At 35.7% G+C, this 19,332-nt stretch overlaps 1 protein-coding gene across 1 annotated transcript in view; it reads left to right on the top strand.

The window, feature by feature from the left end:
* Window positions 1-19,332, top strand: part of eys (eyes shut homolog) — a 200,970-nt gene that overhangs the window by 77,663 nt on the left and 103,975 nt on the right. The window contains exons 24-26 of the mRNA XM_016668551.1: window positions 2,040-2,161; window positions 4,053-4,312; window positions 18,029-18,125. Of these exons, the coding sequence (XP_016524037.1) occupies window positions 2,040-2,161; window positions 4,053-4,312; window positions 18,029-18,125 (479 nt within the window). The remainder of the gene's footprint in view (window positions 1-2,039; window positions 2,162-4,052; window positions 4,313-18,028; window positions 18,126-19,332) is intronic.

The following is a 19,332-nucleotide window of genomic DNA, read 5'->3' as shown; positions in this document are numbered from 1 at the left end:
TTTTTTTTTTTTTTTTTTTTTTTTTTTTTTTTTTAAAGCTTCAAACTGGGATATGTCCTGTAGGCATGTATATTATTAGCAGTATTTGATAACAGAAGGATAGTTACGTTATATTTTAATGGGAGAAATGCATGTTACATTTTTATGGCTCCTTTGCAGTGTAAAGTATTCAGTCTGGTTATCCTATTGAAACTGAGTAAACTGGTAGCTTGGCCCACACAGCTTCATTTCAATACATTAGAACGTCATTAAAACATTTAATTATAATTCAATTCAAAGCAATATATTTTTTCAGTTCATTACACAAAGTGATTTTTAAGTGTCTGTAGCGGTTAATTAAAAGCAATTAAAAGGAAGGGTTGTTAATTGAAAAATGTTGCATTGTATTATGGGTTGCACAATCATGGGAGACCTTCTCAGTTGTCCTGCAGCCAGTCGCTGGCACCCTCCACAAAATAGACCAGCCACGAAATGTGACCGTTCACAGTGTTGCAACCAAACATATCAATGAAAATGTGCCTGTAATGAAAAAAGTGCGATAGAAAAAGCTATTAAAGTAATATATCTACTATAGCCTTGAGAGTATTCTAAATCAAGGCTCTTTCTGGATTTGTTGAGGAGATTTACAAGCACACACTTAAAACGCTTCAACAGATTTTAGCTTAAGAACATTTAAGAAGAAGCTTTTCTTGAAACTGGAGAAGAGCTTTTTAAATGTAATGGTAAATTCAGGACAAATCCTATTTGCTACTTGTGGAACATTTTACAAAATACAAAGAAAAATCCTACTGTTGCTCCTTTTCTAACTTTAAGTGGAATTCCCTAAAACTCCTTTTAGATACAACTGAACATGATAAACAGACTAGAATGGCATCTCAGTCAATATGTTTTTTAATCCTAATGTTGGGGAATAATTTTCATTATCTCATTATTCAAATAGGGATGGTTTTCGGAAACTTCTTGTTTATACTTCTTGTTTGCCTCTGTGAACACCTCGTGCTGTGGAGCTTTTGCTTATTTTGGAGAATTGCAGTCCCTGAAGGTGACTTAGCAGCAAAAATGAGATTATGTTCTTTTGCCAGGGGTAAGGAATTGGAGTCTCCTGGAGGTATCTAATTTATCACAAGATGACGGCATTTCCCTCTCTGCCTTTTGAGCCTATATGGTGCAAATTATAACAGACAAAGTTTAAAGGCTTCCCTCCGCTGCATGAAATAGTGGTTATATTGCATTAGGCCAAAAGTTGCTTTAGAGCATTCAACAGTATGTTGACATGTTAGGATTCGCATCAACCCTTCACTGCAGCCCCTTATATTGTACGTAAAGAGGTATTTACATCAGAAAGCAATGGGCACAAAACATTTATCCGCCATGTTGTGATTTATCACCATAACTCATAATGCAAAAATGGCTAAGTGACAAGCAGTCCACATGTTGATTCAAATCCACAAGATTTAAATAGAACTGTAGAGACAATTTATGACACAGGATCTCCAAAAATACTAATACATACATACATTTCAGGGGGTTATTATTATTTTTTAATTTGCTATTAACAACCTTTCCCTGTCAGAAACCACAGTTGTAATACCGCATGCTTATAAAAGCTCATATTGTGTATATTGAATGGCACCGAGGAACAGGCTTTCATAATGTCCGTAGGGTGGAGAGTAGGAGGAATACATCTGCATAGTGGTAATAGGAAAATGTAAGACTACCATGACTCTTTGAGTTTAAACAGATTTCCGGAGGAAAGAATATTTGTTCATGAGTAGGAAGTTATATTCTGCAGTATTTTTTATTCATAATGTTTTCAAATGTTTTAAGAATTCCATCATCTTGCTCAAGAAATTAGCGGGATGTAATATCTGCTACATGACAAACCAATTAACAGCTTCTTGTTGCATATGCATCCCATTCAAAAGATGTGACATTGCAATTTGTACCTATCTTTAGCTTAAACACTTTTAATACCAAGTGCAGACGAGTCAAAATTTCCCTCTGTTTATCTAGTAGTGTTTCCAATTTTTCTGTTGCAGAGCTATGACTGTGTGTGTCAGTCCGGATGGGAGGGGAAATACTGCCAACGAGAAATTGATGAATGTTTGTCGCTGCCTTGCAAAAACAACGCCACCTGCGCAGACCTTCTTGACGGCTACAAGTAGGTTGTGCTATTTGGCTCGAGGGCATTGTCCTCACAATTCGCATCAGATATTTAATAAATGCATAAAAAGAAGCTGTTTAGAGGCAGCAATATGTCCTTCCACTGACAGCGGGGATAATGAATTGCAGATGGCAAGTAAAACAAATGAGACAATCAATGGCTCACAGCATGGAAAGGTTTCAGGGGATCTGGGACTCATCGGAGAAGAGAGCCAGTGGTGCAGCTTCGGCTTATGCCCCGCTCTCACTGGGGACACGTAAAAGTGCTTCAGGTGGAAAAGTTGGGGGTTGGACAGGAATGCAATGAGGAATCGTTGCCAACTGTGTAGCGCTTGCTGTCACTAAGTGAAATATCCACCTGGCTTTAGAGCAAGTACTTCAGATTCACACACACACATAGACACGCAGGTATTCTCATTCTCTATCCCATGTCCCTCTTTCTATGTTAAGCATGCAAGCATTTCCTTTTAATCCCCACTCAGCACTCTCACCTTTGGTGTCCTACATTCAGCCATCCAGAATTAAAAGCTTCTCTCACCAGCAGTGCAATTAACCTGCAAATTTCCCACACTGTCTTACACAAAGATGCAGGACAGAAGTGCCGGCGTGTATGACATTATACTTGTATGCTAGAGAATGTGTAGAATGTAAAATACCGCACATTACTCTACAATAGCATGCAAAGTATTAATGTCCGTTTGATCACTTTCATTTTATTGTAATGTTAGAGTGACAGATTTGGATGTTTTTGTTTTGTTTTTTTTTTCACAAATTTTTTTTTTACAAATAGTCTATGGTCATATTTTCACACTTTTTACTCTTATGCAATCGTATTGTTTCTGTGGATGTATTTTATTGGAACTTACTGTAACATAGTAAAAATATGCTTCACTTTCAAGTGGAAGGATTCAAAGTTGAATATTTTTCACAAATAAAAATAAAAGTGTTTTGCATTGAGAATACCGTAGCTATTGTCTACAACACTCTAAAAATCAGCGCCTTATCAAACCTTTGGCCTATTCTCAAGTCGTTTGACCATAGTGATGATAAATGCAAGTTGACGGGCAGTGGTTGTTTTCTTCCACATGTAGTACTTGTCACGTTGGCCATAAAGTGGAATTTTGGTCTCATTTGAGCAGAGCGCATTTTCCGTATGTTTGTTGTGTTCCCTTGTGTAAAACTGGGCACACAAGTATCAGGGGAACTTGCTTCATTTAATGCTTCTGAGGGCAATTAGTTGCATGGAAGTTTGTTTTCGGTGTGAGACTAAAACGGAGATGAAAGCACAGTACACTTTTGTTGTTTTTCATGCATAAATATGCACATTTTGTAAAATTTGTTAAATTATCCTAGCCTGTTGTACATTCTTTTGGATCAAATTATGCTATTTTTAATAAGTGCACAATATTTTTTGTTATAATTTTTGGCTTATTGTATTATGTCATTCATTTTAAGTTTTTATATATTTAAATGTATGACTGACCACGACAAAAACAAGAAACAAGTCTCCCCAGGACGTTTTGAGTTATTTATAGATTCTGAAAGTGTGGATTGACGTGAAACAACATAGAAATAAAAATATTTGAATGTTGACACTACGGAAATAAGATCCAAGCCGGCGCTTGGTCCACCCAGACGTCTTGCACAGTTGAATGGTTGCCATGGGAGATTAAAGGATTTCTCAAGCAATCATGAAAGAACAAAGGCAACACTCTAGCTATGTTTTTGATGAGGGAGCGACATTGTAAAATCATGAACGTACTTAATTTACTGAACTACTTATAAAACGCCCTTTCTTGTACGTAATTTATTTAGGAATTGTTTTATTAGTGTTATTAAATTACTGTTATTAAATTACTTCTACGTGTCTCCCGTCACTTGTATTCAAGGTGTTTTTGTTCACCGGGCTGGACAGGTGTGGACTGTGCACAGGATGTGAATGAGTGTGATTCTGGACCCTGTCTAAATGGAGCTCGGTGCACGCAGTCAGACATACCTGGGGAGTTCTCCTGCACCTGTTCCCCCTTCTTCACTGGCCTCTTGTGTGACCTGCCTTATGACCCCTGCGACTCCCTCCACAACCCCTGCCTGCACGGTTCCACCTGCCTGACACGCTCCAATGGAACAGCCTCTTGCAGATGCCCAGCTGGTGAGAGAACTCTTTGCAGCAGCCTCATAGTTTCGTTTCTATAATTTTCCCCCATTTTCAGTAATTTCTACATGAAGTATTTAAATAGCTGTTGCAAAGCTCAATCGAAGTTGCAAAGAAAAAAATAGCATATATGCTTTATTTACCTTCCTCATCTGAATTATATTATTTCTATAAAATGTTGCTTTATTAACAGATATTAAAGCAATTCTAGAAAGCCCAGCAGTTGCTTGCTCTTTTGCTTTTCTCCCACATTCAATGGATGCCGCATCACTGCCGAACCAACAAATATATGTTGGTAAGGCATATATTTGTGCGGCACAGATGTGTTGTCAGACTTAAATGCCTACCATAAGTAAAAAAAATAATAATATGGTGAGATCAGAGAGTGCAGAACTTAACTGGGATACAACTGTATTGATTGCAAAATAACTGTCTATTCTGATTTTATTTTTATTTTTTGGGTATATCCTGCTATGCGGTTTAGCCAGTCTGAAGCAATTTAAAAAATAGGAAATGAATGTTGAAAATATCACCTTAGCTTATTAAAGGTTTAACTTTTATCAAGTATTTATTCTCTCTGTGTGTCTCTTTCTCTCTTCCTCTGTCTCTTTTTCTCTCGTTTGCTGAAGTTTACATAAATGATTTTCAAACTAATTTTAAGTTATTATCTTGAACAGTCATAGAACGAGAGAAAGTCTGAGAAAGAACAAAGAGAAAGTCTAAGAAACAACATGCCCAGGTGGTCTGAGACCGCCTGGGCATGTCAGACACTTAAACCAAACCATGAAAATAGAACGTAAGAAAATGCCTCCTTCTGGATCAGACGGATGATGACTTTCATGGAAAATAATTGCATTTCTGCTCCAGGTTTGCAGCCTCTGAGTAAGTGCATGCTACTCTGTAATATTTATGCTCAATAAACTCTGTAATATTTTATCAGAAATATACAGAAATGTTTTTTTGATGAATGAAGGGTATTTCATTACACATATATTGCATGTTTGCAGAATTTACAAGTATATATCTGGTATATAGATCTTTATACGTTTGATAAGTTTAAAAAAATTCTCACTGTCTAGTGAAACTAGTATTTTCCTTTATTAAATAAGCTAAGGATAACCCAACTTTTTTATTTGCTAACTGCCACAATACTAAGTGAGTATTTCTTTATTTTTATTTAAACACTCTTTAAATTCAGAAGTTTGCACGTATTTACTTACCATCAGGTAAAATTGCCATTAAAGTGCATGACATGGGTTAACATTTTGATTATCCATCCATTATCCAACACACTTATCCCTTGCGGGGTTGCCATGGGTACTGCTGCTTCTCACCATCCCAACCCAAATGACCAAACAGAGGATCTCATCCACAAACTTAAGGAATTTGGTTCTATAAAAGCAAAATGAATAAATGAAACACAGTAACATCAGTAAACATGATGTACAGAGATCCTTAAAATAAATGATACAAAATATTTAAAAGGCCAGCTTAAAAAAAGGCCATTTATTCAGGGTAAAATTGTTTTATCCAGAATTATTTAACACATTAACATCAATAACATATTGGTGTTTGCTTTTTTAAACTTATCAGGTGGTTGAGCATTCCTGTACACAAATCTACTTGTATTTAACAACAAGCTGGTTGCATGTAGATTTTACATGGATTTTTGCTTGCATTGAAAATGAAAATTTTAGTTCTGTTAGATTTTATCCGACATTTATATCATAGAAATTGATTTATTTTTTCTTTACTTGCTAACTTCTCATCATACAGGTTGGATGCTATGAGGTTGCGCTGTAACTAATGGCTCTCTCTGCACAGAGATGAAAGAGATGTTGCCAGATATAAATAGAGCAGCTGGGTTAGTTTCAGAAAGGTTCCTTGGAGAGGAATAGGAAATTGGGAACTGGCTGCATACATTACAACAAGAGCTTTGCGTGGGCTTGGTCGTTTTCTCTTCACACAAGCGACTGTGACTCACTACTCTTCCTTATTATTCACCATAAATCCAACCTACATAACAGTCACAGAGCTGTTATACAACTTGTGACTTGAGTTGTTATTTACCATTGAACGTAGGTTATAAGTCAAGGAAATTGTGTTGGCTTCACAGTATGTCTAATTAGATTTTTGAAAAATCTGCATATGTCTGCAGATTTAATCCCGAAGGCAAATTGTGTGTCACATTCTGTAGATGACCATCAGACATGAATGTTTTCAAGGTTATTTTACTTTTATTTGGTTCATTTATTGTTCTGTATAGCTTCTGGTGAATGTTCACTAAAGGACACTGAAACGTAAAAAGATTTGTTTTTAATGGATACTTATTAGTCTTATTATGGACCTTGAGTGTTAACTAAGTTCAAAAGCAGTTTCGCAGTAGTTGGTGGTCAAAGACAGCCTGCAGGGGTGTGTACTACAGAACTGCTTCGAAATTCATCCATCCGTACCTGCTTCATCTTCTTCAGGCCCATGGAGGCCTAAAGCTCAACCTTGCTGTCTTTGGACCAGATGAAAAATACACTTTGAATATGACCCCAGTTTACCACAGGGCTTTTGCAGAGCCAGAACATCATATGCACTCAAGGCCATATTTATGGTCAATTTAGCATTTCTGATTTTTTTTTTCATATGTCTCTGGACTATGAGGTAAATCTGAGCTACAAAAAAAAAAAAAAAAAAAACAGGAACAAGGATAGCATGGAAATTTCATACAGAAAATATGTGGCTAGCTTGACATCAGAACTGGAATTTAATTTTGATTTTATGGAAGTGCAGTTGCTCCCCTAGTTTAAACATATTAATCTTTGAACTGCAGTCCAAATGTAACAACAGAAACCAATGCATATTATTTTTCCATTACAATGAAATTGAATTTCTGTCCATTTACCATATGTGGGATTTAACACAAGGACTGAAATTGTGTAGACCCTTTCTAGTCTAACTAGGTGACAGATTGACAAGTGGCAGGAGGAAGCTGGGATCAAGCCCACAACATTTAGATAACAAGACATTGACTCTTCAAACTGAGTCACAGTCACCCCGTAGCATGTTTTCTTGAAAACCAAAAATGTTTCCAAAATCACATTTGGAGGACTATCAAACTTGTCATCAAATTTTATACAATAGATCCAATCTGATATATTAATCAGGATCTTCTACACCTGCTGCTACAGATATTTTCACATCCATAATACTTAAGAATTGTTTTTGTTCCTGGTGTTAAATAGGATAACATGAACACACTCCATAGGTACTGTCAGCAATACTACTACATACTTCCTTTTGTGTGTCAAGAATGACACGTATTATCTTTGTGTTCATGGGATATTTTAGTCATTTTTAATAAAGACAATTATTTGTAATGAATTTTGTAGCATAATCATTTTCACAGAAGATTGATTTTATTAGGGGTGCACCGATTGCAGTTTTCTGGCTGATCAACAATCTTTAAAAAGCCTGACCTTCCGATTCCGATTTTGGCCAACATAAATTTTTTAGTCCGTATTGCTAAATTTAGTAAGAAAGTTGCTAAATTTTTATAGAGCGCTGGAAACAGTGGGGTGACTATTGTCAACTGCAATCATTCATGTCCTGGTGGATGGATCTTATCTACCTCTCCTCCACAGACAGATAAGCTCAGCAGATAAGATTTCTTTAAGGAAATCATGCCTGATTTTATTGGTGCACCACTTAATTTCATGGTTAAAGTGATTTTTCTGTGAACATAAAACCACTTGAAATATTTCAAAAATCAGGAAAAAAAAAAAAAAACAGCAGCAAAAGAACTACATATCTATTTTATATGCCTATGTGTATAAGAGTGTTTGTGTGAAGAAATAGCCTAAGTATCTTTTCATACAAAGAGCTTTTTAGTGGTATACCTTGCAGCTATGACACCTATGATGCGTCATAGCTGGCAAGCATTTATAATTCCAATGTTTGATCTATAAGCAAACCCAATTATCAATATGCATTTAGACAAATGTTGAGCCAACACACAGAGAAACACCAAAGCTATGCAGGTAGTAATGGCAGCCAGCTACAGTAGTGAACATACCAAATAGGCTAATGTAATGATGGATTGGTGGAATCCTATTTCCTTCAGAAACTAAACTTTATTTGGTAACACTTTATTTGAAGGGGGTTGAATAAGACTGACATAACACCTGTCATGAACATGAATAAGCCTTCATGAATATTTATGACTGTTGTCATAAAGCGTCATTCGGTAAATTATGACACTTTTAATACAAAGTTGACATTATTCAAAATGTCTTTGTTATGACAACTTGATATTAACCAGGAAATCATTACTGTTTAAACTTTACCTTTAATAACATAAAGTTACCCAATTTTTAAAGTGCAATCAGTAATACTTTTATAACAAATTTATATCAGTAATGATTTCTTGATTAATGTCAAGTTGTCATAACAAAGACATTTTGAATAATGTCAACTTTGTATTAAAAGTGTCATAATTTACTGAATGATTATGACAACAGTCATAAATATTCATGGAGGCTTATTCATGTTCATGACAGGTGTTATGTCATGTTTATGACAGTGTCATGACAGTCTTATTCACCCCCCTTCAAATAAAGTGTTACCCTTTATTTTTATTATAGATAAACTGTATTAGAATTAAGATGGGTTGGTTCTCAAAACTAGCTGGGGAAACCCATAGAGACTCTATGAAAAAAATACACTACATATAAACTTATGCCATGTGATTGACTGAACCATCTTTTACTTCATTTATCATAGGTTGTTTTCAAACAGTCAGATGAATGGATCAAAGCTCCTGTATTTGTCTATCAGCAAGAACGGAAACTTTTTTTTTCTAAATAAAGACTTAAGTTTCTCTACTTTGGTACCAGCTTTTGAAGGACTATCACCTGTAAAACTTGGACTCAACTACTGGATTTTGGAATGAAGCCCGATCCTGAATATTCATTTACCTTAACTCGTAAACTTTGAACTCTACATACAGTATGTAATATTGTGAGACTTTTACCGTGGAAAGCAACTATTGGAAGATATTGCTGACAAGTTTGTAAAATAAGTTACTGTATTTTATGGTGTGACAAAAATTAAGATGTCAAGAAATGTTTCCACTACCACTGTAGAGACGTAGACTCAGGTTGCCTCTTCAAAATAAGGTGTAGTTGTCAAATAAATAGGCACACAAGATTCTAATAATTCTGATCATTTTACAGCAAATGAGCAAATATAGAAAATGAAATCAAACTTACTCAAAAACTGCTGGACAGTTTGTTTTTTAAAGCCAGTATTTTACTCAGAATGTTGAGTTTTAATTCAAATTTCAAGAAATCAAATTTTAAAACAAATCAGTTCCTGTAATCTGTGCCATACAAAATACACAGTTTGAAATGTGAAAATCAATGACTGGTTGATTGAACTGAGCTAGAGGATTTTCTTTGTCAAGACTTTTTATCAAGGCTGTCTTTGATCAAATAAGTTACACAGTTCTTCAGAAAAAAATATGCATTCTTACTGTAGGGTAACAGATTTTTCTTTGTCAGACTTTCTGCACAGATTGTTTTTATAAAGATAAGTGTGTGGTCATAGTTTTCCCAAAGTACTTAATTTAGGGTTAGGGCATTTTTAAAAATTGTTGATGTGGCAACTTTAGTGTTCCTCAGTTCTTCATGTTCTAAAAGGCAGTCATTTAGAGGTTTCTAGTGGGACTAACATTAAAGGATTTTTGCACAACACAGTCACAATGGGAGTGAGTTTTGTCTACAAAGGTACACCGTGTGAACCTGGAGGGCAAAAACCAAAGTTTGCTGAATGAAATAAAAAGAAAATATAGGTGCAACAGTCATCCTTTGATCACGGAGAGATTGTATAAGAAGGTTTTGTTCTTGCGAACAATGACTGTGCTGAGACTCTGACCAGGAGGCTAAAGTCATCTTTTCTGACTGGCACAGCTGTTCCGCTTTCCTCCTAATGAGGAGACCCAGCGGGGAGTGGCAAACCTCATAGAAGAGAAACCTGAAAATGAAGGAGTTAGGGGAGTGTGTGTGTAGTGCGTAGGGTTCCTGGTCAACAACAACAACAAACGAAACAAATAACACTTAGCTTTTTTACAATGAACCATATTGTCACCAGCGGCTTGACATTCAATGTACGTATAGAGAGGTTATAACACTGACCCTAACCTTGGAACATTGAGTGTGCTTCCTGTCGCCTACTTAGGCTGGATCTGTGAAGCCTTTACGGGGGACAGGCTCGACCACCAAAGGATTTCTCTTTTTCAAATGAGAGATTTGGTTTCCTGTCTTCTTGCTAAGAACACAATATATACGGTATATGTTAGAAACTATTTTAATTTGGCCTACCATAGAGATCTGTAGTCTATCGGCTAATATTTGTTGATGACAAAATTGGCTGACATCAAAACACAGCAAGCAGGAATCCAGTTAGTCACCATTGAGATGATGCCTGTCATTGCCAGGTCTTCCTTGAAATGAGATGTTTTTTAAAGAAGAGCTGGCAATAATAGGCAGCAGCATAAAACAAAATGGTTACAAATGTTACATACAAATAACATCCACAAAAACAACCTAAAAAGTTGTAACACCTACAAATTCCACTCAATATGGCTTAATCAGTGTTTTCACATTGATTAAGAGTGAAGTGCATTAGAGTAGAGATGCATTAAGCATTTTCTCAATGCTGATGAGAATTAGACAATTATTAGTTTGACCAGAGCAGATGGTCAGTGAAAGCACTATGCTTAAATACTAACAGATAATGCAAACAGCAACACTCAACAGAGTGGGAATTGTTAAAAATATGTTCAGAAAACCGGGAGATTTAGATTTGAAAATATTTTTATTCAACCAAGAAGTTTGTTTCCCCACAGTAGTGAGACACACACCTTTCAAAAGATTGTGCAAAAAAAAAAAAAAATCAAATATTAAATTGAAGTTATCTGGGGTTTTTTGGGGTTTTTTTTTACATTTTGTTTAATTTCCTTAACTCTCATCTCAACATGTGTCCTCATGACAGTAAAAGGGTTACAAAGTGCCATGTCTAAAAATGTTTTATTTTTCTCAATAATCAACAGAAAAAGTGTTTTTATGTGAGAGAAATCAAACTTTTATGATTGCTGCGTAATATTTTCAATGTTTTCACTGGTACTTTGACAAAATCTACATCAGGAGCGGTACTGGCAGTTTCCTGGGCAAGCAACATTCAGCTCCCTGTGGTTTAATCTGTTAGTGTCTTCAGTATACTGGTGTGGTCACGCTTCAGGAATAAGTCTCTGCAGTCTGGAGTTTAGTTGAACCTCGAAGATTTTATTACAAACTGCAGCCTAAGTCAGCACATCTGAATCATGAGGAATTCTTGGCCCGATCACAAAGAAGTCCCCCCGCTGGACAACGTCCCAGTTATAAGGCTCTGACAAACACATATTGCCCAAAGTAAACACATTACCACATACTTTTATGTTCCACATTTATGTCTTCTTTGGGTCCTGAGGGTGGATTGTCTGCTGCTGCGTCTGGAGTACATAGATTAAGCTTGTATTTTGAACTCGGTGTCTTTTGACCTTTGACCTGACGGTTTTTCCCAAACATTCTGTTGTGGGATTGAGTCCTCTGAAGTGAAGGGGGTGATGGATGATGGGTAAAGGGGAGGAATGGTGATGGGTCAAACCTGCTAAAGAACTGGTTCAGGTTTGAGTTTGCCTCCTGCTACACATTTGAGTAATGAGCCACAGTTGAGCTATGCCAGTTAAAGAATTGACACACACCTAATATAAACCGAGAGAATGCACCACCTCAGATGAGTTGAAAAGTCTTTTCTTATTACATTTGTTTTGTCCTTTTGTAAAGGAGTTGGATTGTGTGAAGCATAGCAGACCTGTTTCAACTGATAAACCAGCTGCCCCAACAGATGAAGTATATCTAAATAGGCAGGTTTACTTTATGGCATCGTAGAAGATCATTCTTTCTGTGTCACACGAAAATAAAGAAACACTGTATAGAAAATAAATTAAAAACACACAAAAAAAAACTTTCAGTAATGATGAAAAATATCAAATAAAAAAAAATAGCCAAGATATGATAAGACCATGCAGTATTTTATAAACCAAGAAGGAATATTTTCCAACCTTCCTCTTTCAAACAAGTAGCCAGTGCAATGATTGCACTGACCTGATGTTTGAATGCAAATTATATTTTATGTATTACTTTCTGTATTAGAGAAGAATTGCTCCACACTTGGATTTATAGAAATTGCCGTGGCTTAGATGAAGGGATCCTGTTGATCATACAGGTTAGTTTTTTAAGCTTTTTCTTTGTATATTTGTTTTTTTATTACTAATACTTTTAGCATTGTGCCTTAGGAAACCAGCAAAGGAACTTTAAATGTCAACGTAGCTGTACTTAAAACTCTCAAGATAAAATCAAAAATTAAAGGTCAAAGATCGGCCATTTAGGATGCAATTCACTGCATGTAAATTAAGGACAATGGTTTTGCTTAATATTTTGAAAGTGAAGGCACGCAGAGAATAAATAAGCATTATTATGTTGAAAATGTTAGGTTTCGAATTAAAGAGTGTTCCCCATTGGGGAAGGGTCAGAAAAGGTCAGTAATATTTGATTGTTGAGGGCAAAGGCTAATCTTTTCCTTAACTTTGAGACCTCTGTTCCAAACGTAGACAACTGATACATACAAGAAGTGGCGGAAAATCATTATTAAATCAACTGTGTTCATAAAAAACGGGTAAATACATAAAGAAACATTTCCATCTTTAACTCTAGAATGTCTCATACTCTGTGAAGAAATGCACGATTTTTATATCTTTAAATCTCTAAATCAGCAGAATATTAATAACAAAATCTATCTACTTATGGTATATAACAGCACAGCATAGCTGTCAGATATGTGAGATATTAATCAAAATTCACTGAGAACATGAGCATATTTACAGTTTTGTTGAATAACACAGATTTTCTGTTTTAAATTTTTCCAGCAAAAATTCTAATGCTTTTAACATTTATGTAATATATAGACAGAATAAACTAGCAGTAGCATGAAAAACTAAACTGGAATTATCTGCTATGGGGAAAAGGAGGGCCTGAACTGTTAATGACACCCCAAAACTTTCTTCTTTATTGAGGAATATTTTCATAGGTTGCCTCAATGGCAATGATCCTCATAAACTGGTTTCAAAAGTATTTATTGCTAAAATTCTGTCATTTTATCCCAACAAATAATAAAATAAAAGAATAGAAAGTGTTGCACTTTGTTGATTCTCAAAGACTTATGTAATCGCTCAAACCCAGTAACCTCCATAGTTTATTTTAATCATTTGAGAAAATACAGCTTTATTAATCTTAATTCTTTATAAAAGTTTGATTTTTCTTTCTAACAATAAAAAGACTTGCAATCCCAAACGTTTATTAATATGATTATGAAGCACAGAGGAAAGAACAAGTGCATCTAGCCGTTTCTGCTGTTGTCACAGGCCATTTATTGGTGATGTTTGTTTATGGTTCAAGGCCTGATTGTGCTTTGAAAAATAGGTAGGAAGCCAGTCCTTCTGACAAAATTAATATAGGTATTTTAGTTTGCTGTTTATAGCTTTAAGTGGCTTTCTGCAGGTGGCTTACAATATTTTCTTATAGTATGTGTAGAGCTATAGAAGGAAAAACAGAAGCTATGGGTTGTGTTTAATGATCTCAAATAAGAGGTTTGGCAGTTTGAAGCCGACTAGACCTTTGCTGCATGTAAAACTGCTGTGGTCACAGTTAATAATGCCTCTTGAAAACACAAAAGCAGAGTGTGGTAAAAAGACTGCATAGGCACGCTGTGAGCTTGACATCAGCTGTGGTTAAGCACTTGCACATCATAGTAAGGAAGAGGTTGGTGGAGTCATTTATACATAATGCTTAAAAATAGGTCCCAGGTTGGTTACAGCTGTACGGTAAACAAATTTTAAATAAACTCGGTGTTTAATCATTTTGTGCCTTCATTTGCAGAGCTGAAGAGGTGGTCCAGGTGTTGAAGAGAGTGGTAAATAGGCTTCACTATCCTGGTTATATGCAAGACTTTTCTATTCTCAACCCACTTATTCAAGTAACCCACTTTTTGGTTGCATGAAGGATTGAATTCTGTACTCTTTGAACTGCAGAAACAGAACCTGGTGGTTACATATGTTTGTTATTTTCTTTTTAAGAAATGAACATAAATCAGATTCAAATATAATTTATAGTGTTTCTGCTCTGGTTTAACAGTTTATGTATGCAATTTAAATTATTATTTTTTACGTGATTTCAAATAAAAAAAAATAAAAAATACTAGTGAGAAACTTGTCAGTCACAGGAACCGAACAAGTTTCAGCTTGAGGCATGAACCCATGACTGGCTTTTTAGAAACTCAAAATATCCAATTATATATAAACTTGATATAAAATGAAGTCCAAGGAAGCACAAAAATTAGGCAATGAAAAGTTATATTTTCCTGCAATAGCATCTTTGGTTTGTCCAGATTTTGAGAGGACATTGCAGAGTCCAGATACCAGAAAGCCTGAATAAAATACAGGAGAGAATATTTCTTCTATCTTTTAAAATGTAAGTGACACAAGCCAAATTCAAAAATGTTTCTACAATTTTGGATGTCTTGGACTTATTTATAATCTAAGTTCTTCAAGACATACATGCAGTATCTGCTGAACTAATAGTAGCTAGTAATAGCTTCGGTATTTATTAACATATGCTGACAAATTCTATTTTAAAAATTATTGTAAAACTGTGTTGATCTTGGAAATCAGCTGCAAAAGTCTGATTGGTGCTTCATGAGACAAAACGTATAAACTAACCAAATAAACAGTTTGAAAACCAATTTCAGCTTTTTTTTTTTTTTTCCAAGATCTGAGCATTAAAGAATTATTGTCTTCTTGTAAATGTTTTGAGGCCAATGTGAATTTTAATCTTAGCTGAATACGATAACCAAAGAAATAAACAAACAAACAAAAAGCTCTCAAATGCAAAGCACAATAGATTCCAATCAACATCTTAAACTCAGAAGGTCAGAACTGTGACTCAAAACCTGCAGTCATATTGTGTTTTCATTTGGGTCAGATAATCCTGTGCAGATTAAACCACCAGTGACATCTGACATTTGATGTGTGACAGGACACAGATGAAACCACAGACGGAGATCCTAATCTATATTGCAGAAGCAGTGGGTGATACAATTTTAAATAAGCCTCATCTTAGAAACTGTTACATCTGTGTGGCTGAAGACAAAAGTCTCAACTGTGCCAGTCCAAACCAAACTTACACTTGCAAAAAAGACATTCATCATTTTCCAATTGAAATGTCAATCAAAGTTAGCTGAGTATCCACTGGGGATTACGCACAATTTCTTCTCCTCTGAGACAGTTACTGGCAGCTGCAGTGATCGCATACTGTAGCTCCTGCCAGATGATGGAATGGCTTTGTGGGCTCTCGCCTTGGGTATCCCTTTCTGTACTCTGTCAAACAGAAGCCTCCAGTCACTGCTTAGTGGTAGAAGATGCATTACATTGCATTGACATTCGAAATAGTCCCCAAGGTGCTCCACTGTGCCTTTGACTGACAGACCAGCTAAGAAAGCTGTGTTGTCCCATAATTCACAAACCACACTCTTCTCTCTGTGGTCTTATATGTCCCTGGATGCACTGAGTAGTGTCACTGCCTTTATCTTGCCTTTTTATTTATTTATTTATTTATTTTTTTGCTTTACTTTGTAATGTATCAAAATTGGAGCACCGTTCTTTTTTGTGTGTGTCATTTTGAAAATACAAGAAGATGAGGAAAATACTGATACAAACATAGTGTTTTGTGTCTTTACACAAAACATGTTGGTATCAACAAATAATATTGTGAAAATTCTAAAATCCAATTCCATTTTTTTTTTCTGTTGGGATCATACATGCGTTCTTGTTTGTATTTATTTACACTTTTAAGTGTCAAAATTCAGTTGTCATAAGTACTTCTGCTATGCACAAGTGTTTTGGCTTTTGCATTGAGCATAGTACTACTACTGACAGTCATGTCAGTCAGATTCCTGCTGAAGCTGCCAAGGCCATCTCCCAAGAGACTGCAAAAAAGTTTTGTTCTTGATTGTCCCATCCAGTTCCTTCTGTACCTGTTAAGACTGAGGAAAGTATTACATCAGCTTTACTGTAAAAAAAAAAAAAAAGAAAAATCTTAGTGTCTTCTCTGAGCTGGACTCGCGTTTGTTATTGCTGGACTACCAATGCGGCTTGTGGGATTTCTTTCACTGTTCTTTTAAAAATCCTATCTTATAAATATCGACACACATCTGAATTAAACATCATCGTCCGCATTGTCATTGAGGAGAATCTCAGAACAATTGGTCTTTGTCATGTCATAATGGCATCCTAGGATAAAAAAGAAAATTGTAAATTATCATGTCTTGTATAACGTAAACTAACAAAGGATATAAGGACAATTGACTATTAATAATTACTCATGCATAGGTTTTGCAAGGGGTAGAACTAGATCTTATTTCTAAACATGGGTTGTGCTTCTGCTTCCATTAAATTTTCAAAAATAATTTGAGAAATTTCCTGTCAAATTATTGCAAAAATATTATTTAAACGCTCCACACCAAAGGACTGCGAGAATGACTGACATTCAACAGCTTAAAGACCTTACTGTTTGCGGAGGGCAAGTGGTAGACATATGGCAAACACACGGATCGTATATTTACACACTTTGAAGCACTGGATGGAATTTAATAAAAATCTGCAAGACCTTCGGACACTTAATAAACACAACCGTGAGCTTATTAGCAAACAACAAACCTCCTGGTGTTTAAACAATGTCAAGACAGGGAAGGGGTGAGAGGTTAAAATTGTATTTTAGATTTTGTTATTTTCCGCATTACTTTATTTATTTATGCAATTATTTAATTATTTATGACCAGAATAATTGAATAATTAAAACAAAACACTTGTTTTTATACTATTTTCATAAGAAAGAGACATGCCTTTTAGTTTTGTACTAGTCACAAATCCAATCTTGTTCAACATAATCTATTCCAAAAGAGCTCGTTCGCTTTCAAAGACGGTTTGTGTTGTCTCATGTTGGATTCAATAATACCAAGATGGTTGATTTGTTATACGGAAAAGAAATCCAATAGCCAACTACCAAAGATAAATAGAAAATCTCCCGCAGGCAGAACATTACACACTCCCAGGCTGCCTTAAAATGTACAAAACATCCATGCTGATGTGCTTAGCTGTGCTACCCCTCAACCCTCTAATGAACGAGGCCAAAAGAGCTCTTGGGCTTAGCCTCTCCCTCTTACCCTAACTTAACAAGATGTCCCCATACTCCCTGGCTTTTTCTCTCACAAACACGCACACGCACGCATGCATGAATACTGGCACAAAAGCACGGCCATGCACAGACACACACACCCCCCAAACCCCAAACCACTAACCCTCAGACCAATCTGTCTGTGGCACTGTAGTATTATTAGACTTATACACTCTCAAAGGGGAAACACTGAGGGCTGAGAGCTGGAAGATGAGATATGCTACAGGGGCTAGTAGTTCCATTAAAATGGCATTCACCGGAGCCTTTGTTATCATCGGCCTTGACGTTTTCAGGATGTAGTGAGGATTGCTGATCCATGACCATCTCATCTATCTTTCAGGCTTCCAAGGAAGTTTGTGTGAAATTGACACCAATGAGTGTGGTTCAAACCCATGCCAAAACCATGGGAAATGTGTGGACCAGGTCAATGGTTTCAGGTAAAAAATATTAATAATCTTTTTTTTTTTTTTTTTTGCTGTCATTTCACTTGATTTAGTTTTTATATCTTATAAGACATGTGAAGACAAAATGTGAAGATGCAATTATTTTTTTTTTTTTTTTTCTTTGTCTCAGGAACTTCAAGATACTCACACGTTGTATACATTTTACTTCAGGTTTGCTTAAAGCTGCAGTATGTAACTTTAACAAAAATATATTTCTTTACATTTTTTTTTTAAAACTGTCACTATGTTGTGACAGTATGATATATAACAGGTAATCTGTGAAAAAATGTAGCTCCTCTGCCTTCTCCCAGTGCTCCCAGTGCTAAGTAGAAACAACAAATGAGACCCAGGAAGAGGGTCTTAGTGCTTGTCAATCACAATCTTGTATGCTGCTTCTCGTTCCTCCTCTCTCTCTTGCTCTCTCATACTGCTGCAGCTTTCCCCTGATTCTGTTGTAAATGCTAGACTAGTTAGCATGATGATGGTGGATGAATGAGTTCCCTGTAACAGTTAGATATTTCTGCACTATTGGCACATTCAGCAGCAAATGCATGACGCAGAATGACAGCGATAAGACCCTCCTCCTGACACTGATTGGTTGTTTTTTTGGTCGGGAGTGGTGCATTTCTTCAGATGTCAATAATGGCTATGGGGAAGAGGTGGAGGAGATCGATTACCTGTCTCATAACATGCCGTCTCATCACAATGAGAGTTTTAACAAATACGTAAAACTTAGTTTTTATAAATATGTAAAAAAAAATAATAATAATTGATAACAATTTAATTATTATCAATTTCAATATTAATTTTACTGTTGGTTATTTTCTTTCATTTATTGTTTTGTACATTAAGTCCAGAAGCGTTTATTATTGGAAAATCCATCACAAACGTCTACAAGGGCTTGAAGCCTGCTAAGTTTAGTTCATACGCAACTTTTGTGAGTTATGTGTTGAATTTTGATTTGTAGACTAAGAACTCTGTAAATTTACATTGAAAAAAAAAAGCATGGATTTTTTTCATTGAAAAATGTGCAGGAACTCTGGGGCGAGAAAGAGTTCAGGGTTTTAATAATAACCTGAAATGGCCTTTTTTAAATGTGTTTAAGGGATTAAAATGTCATTTTAATCCTTTGAACACGTTCACAGATTACAGTGAGCTAATATTTGCTCTCATCCTGAAATCAGGTCAAAATTGTTCAAGT

The sequence above is a fragment of the Poecilia formosa genome, unplaced genomic scaffold (genome assembly GCF_000485575.1).
Source record: "Poecilia formosa unplaced genomic scaffold, Poecilia_formosa-5.1.2 Scaffold15, whole genome shotgun sequence".
Classification (NCBI taxonomy): domain Eukaryota; kingdom Metazoa; phylum Chordata; class Actinopteri; order Cyprinodontiformes; family Poeciliidae; genus Poecilia; species Poecilia formosa.
Note: the sequence above shows the minus strand (reverse complement) of the source record. Positions and strands in the feature narration are given on the sequence as shown.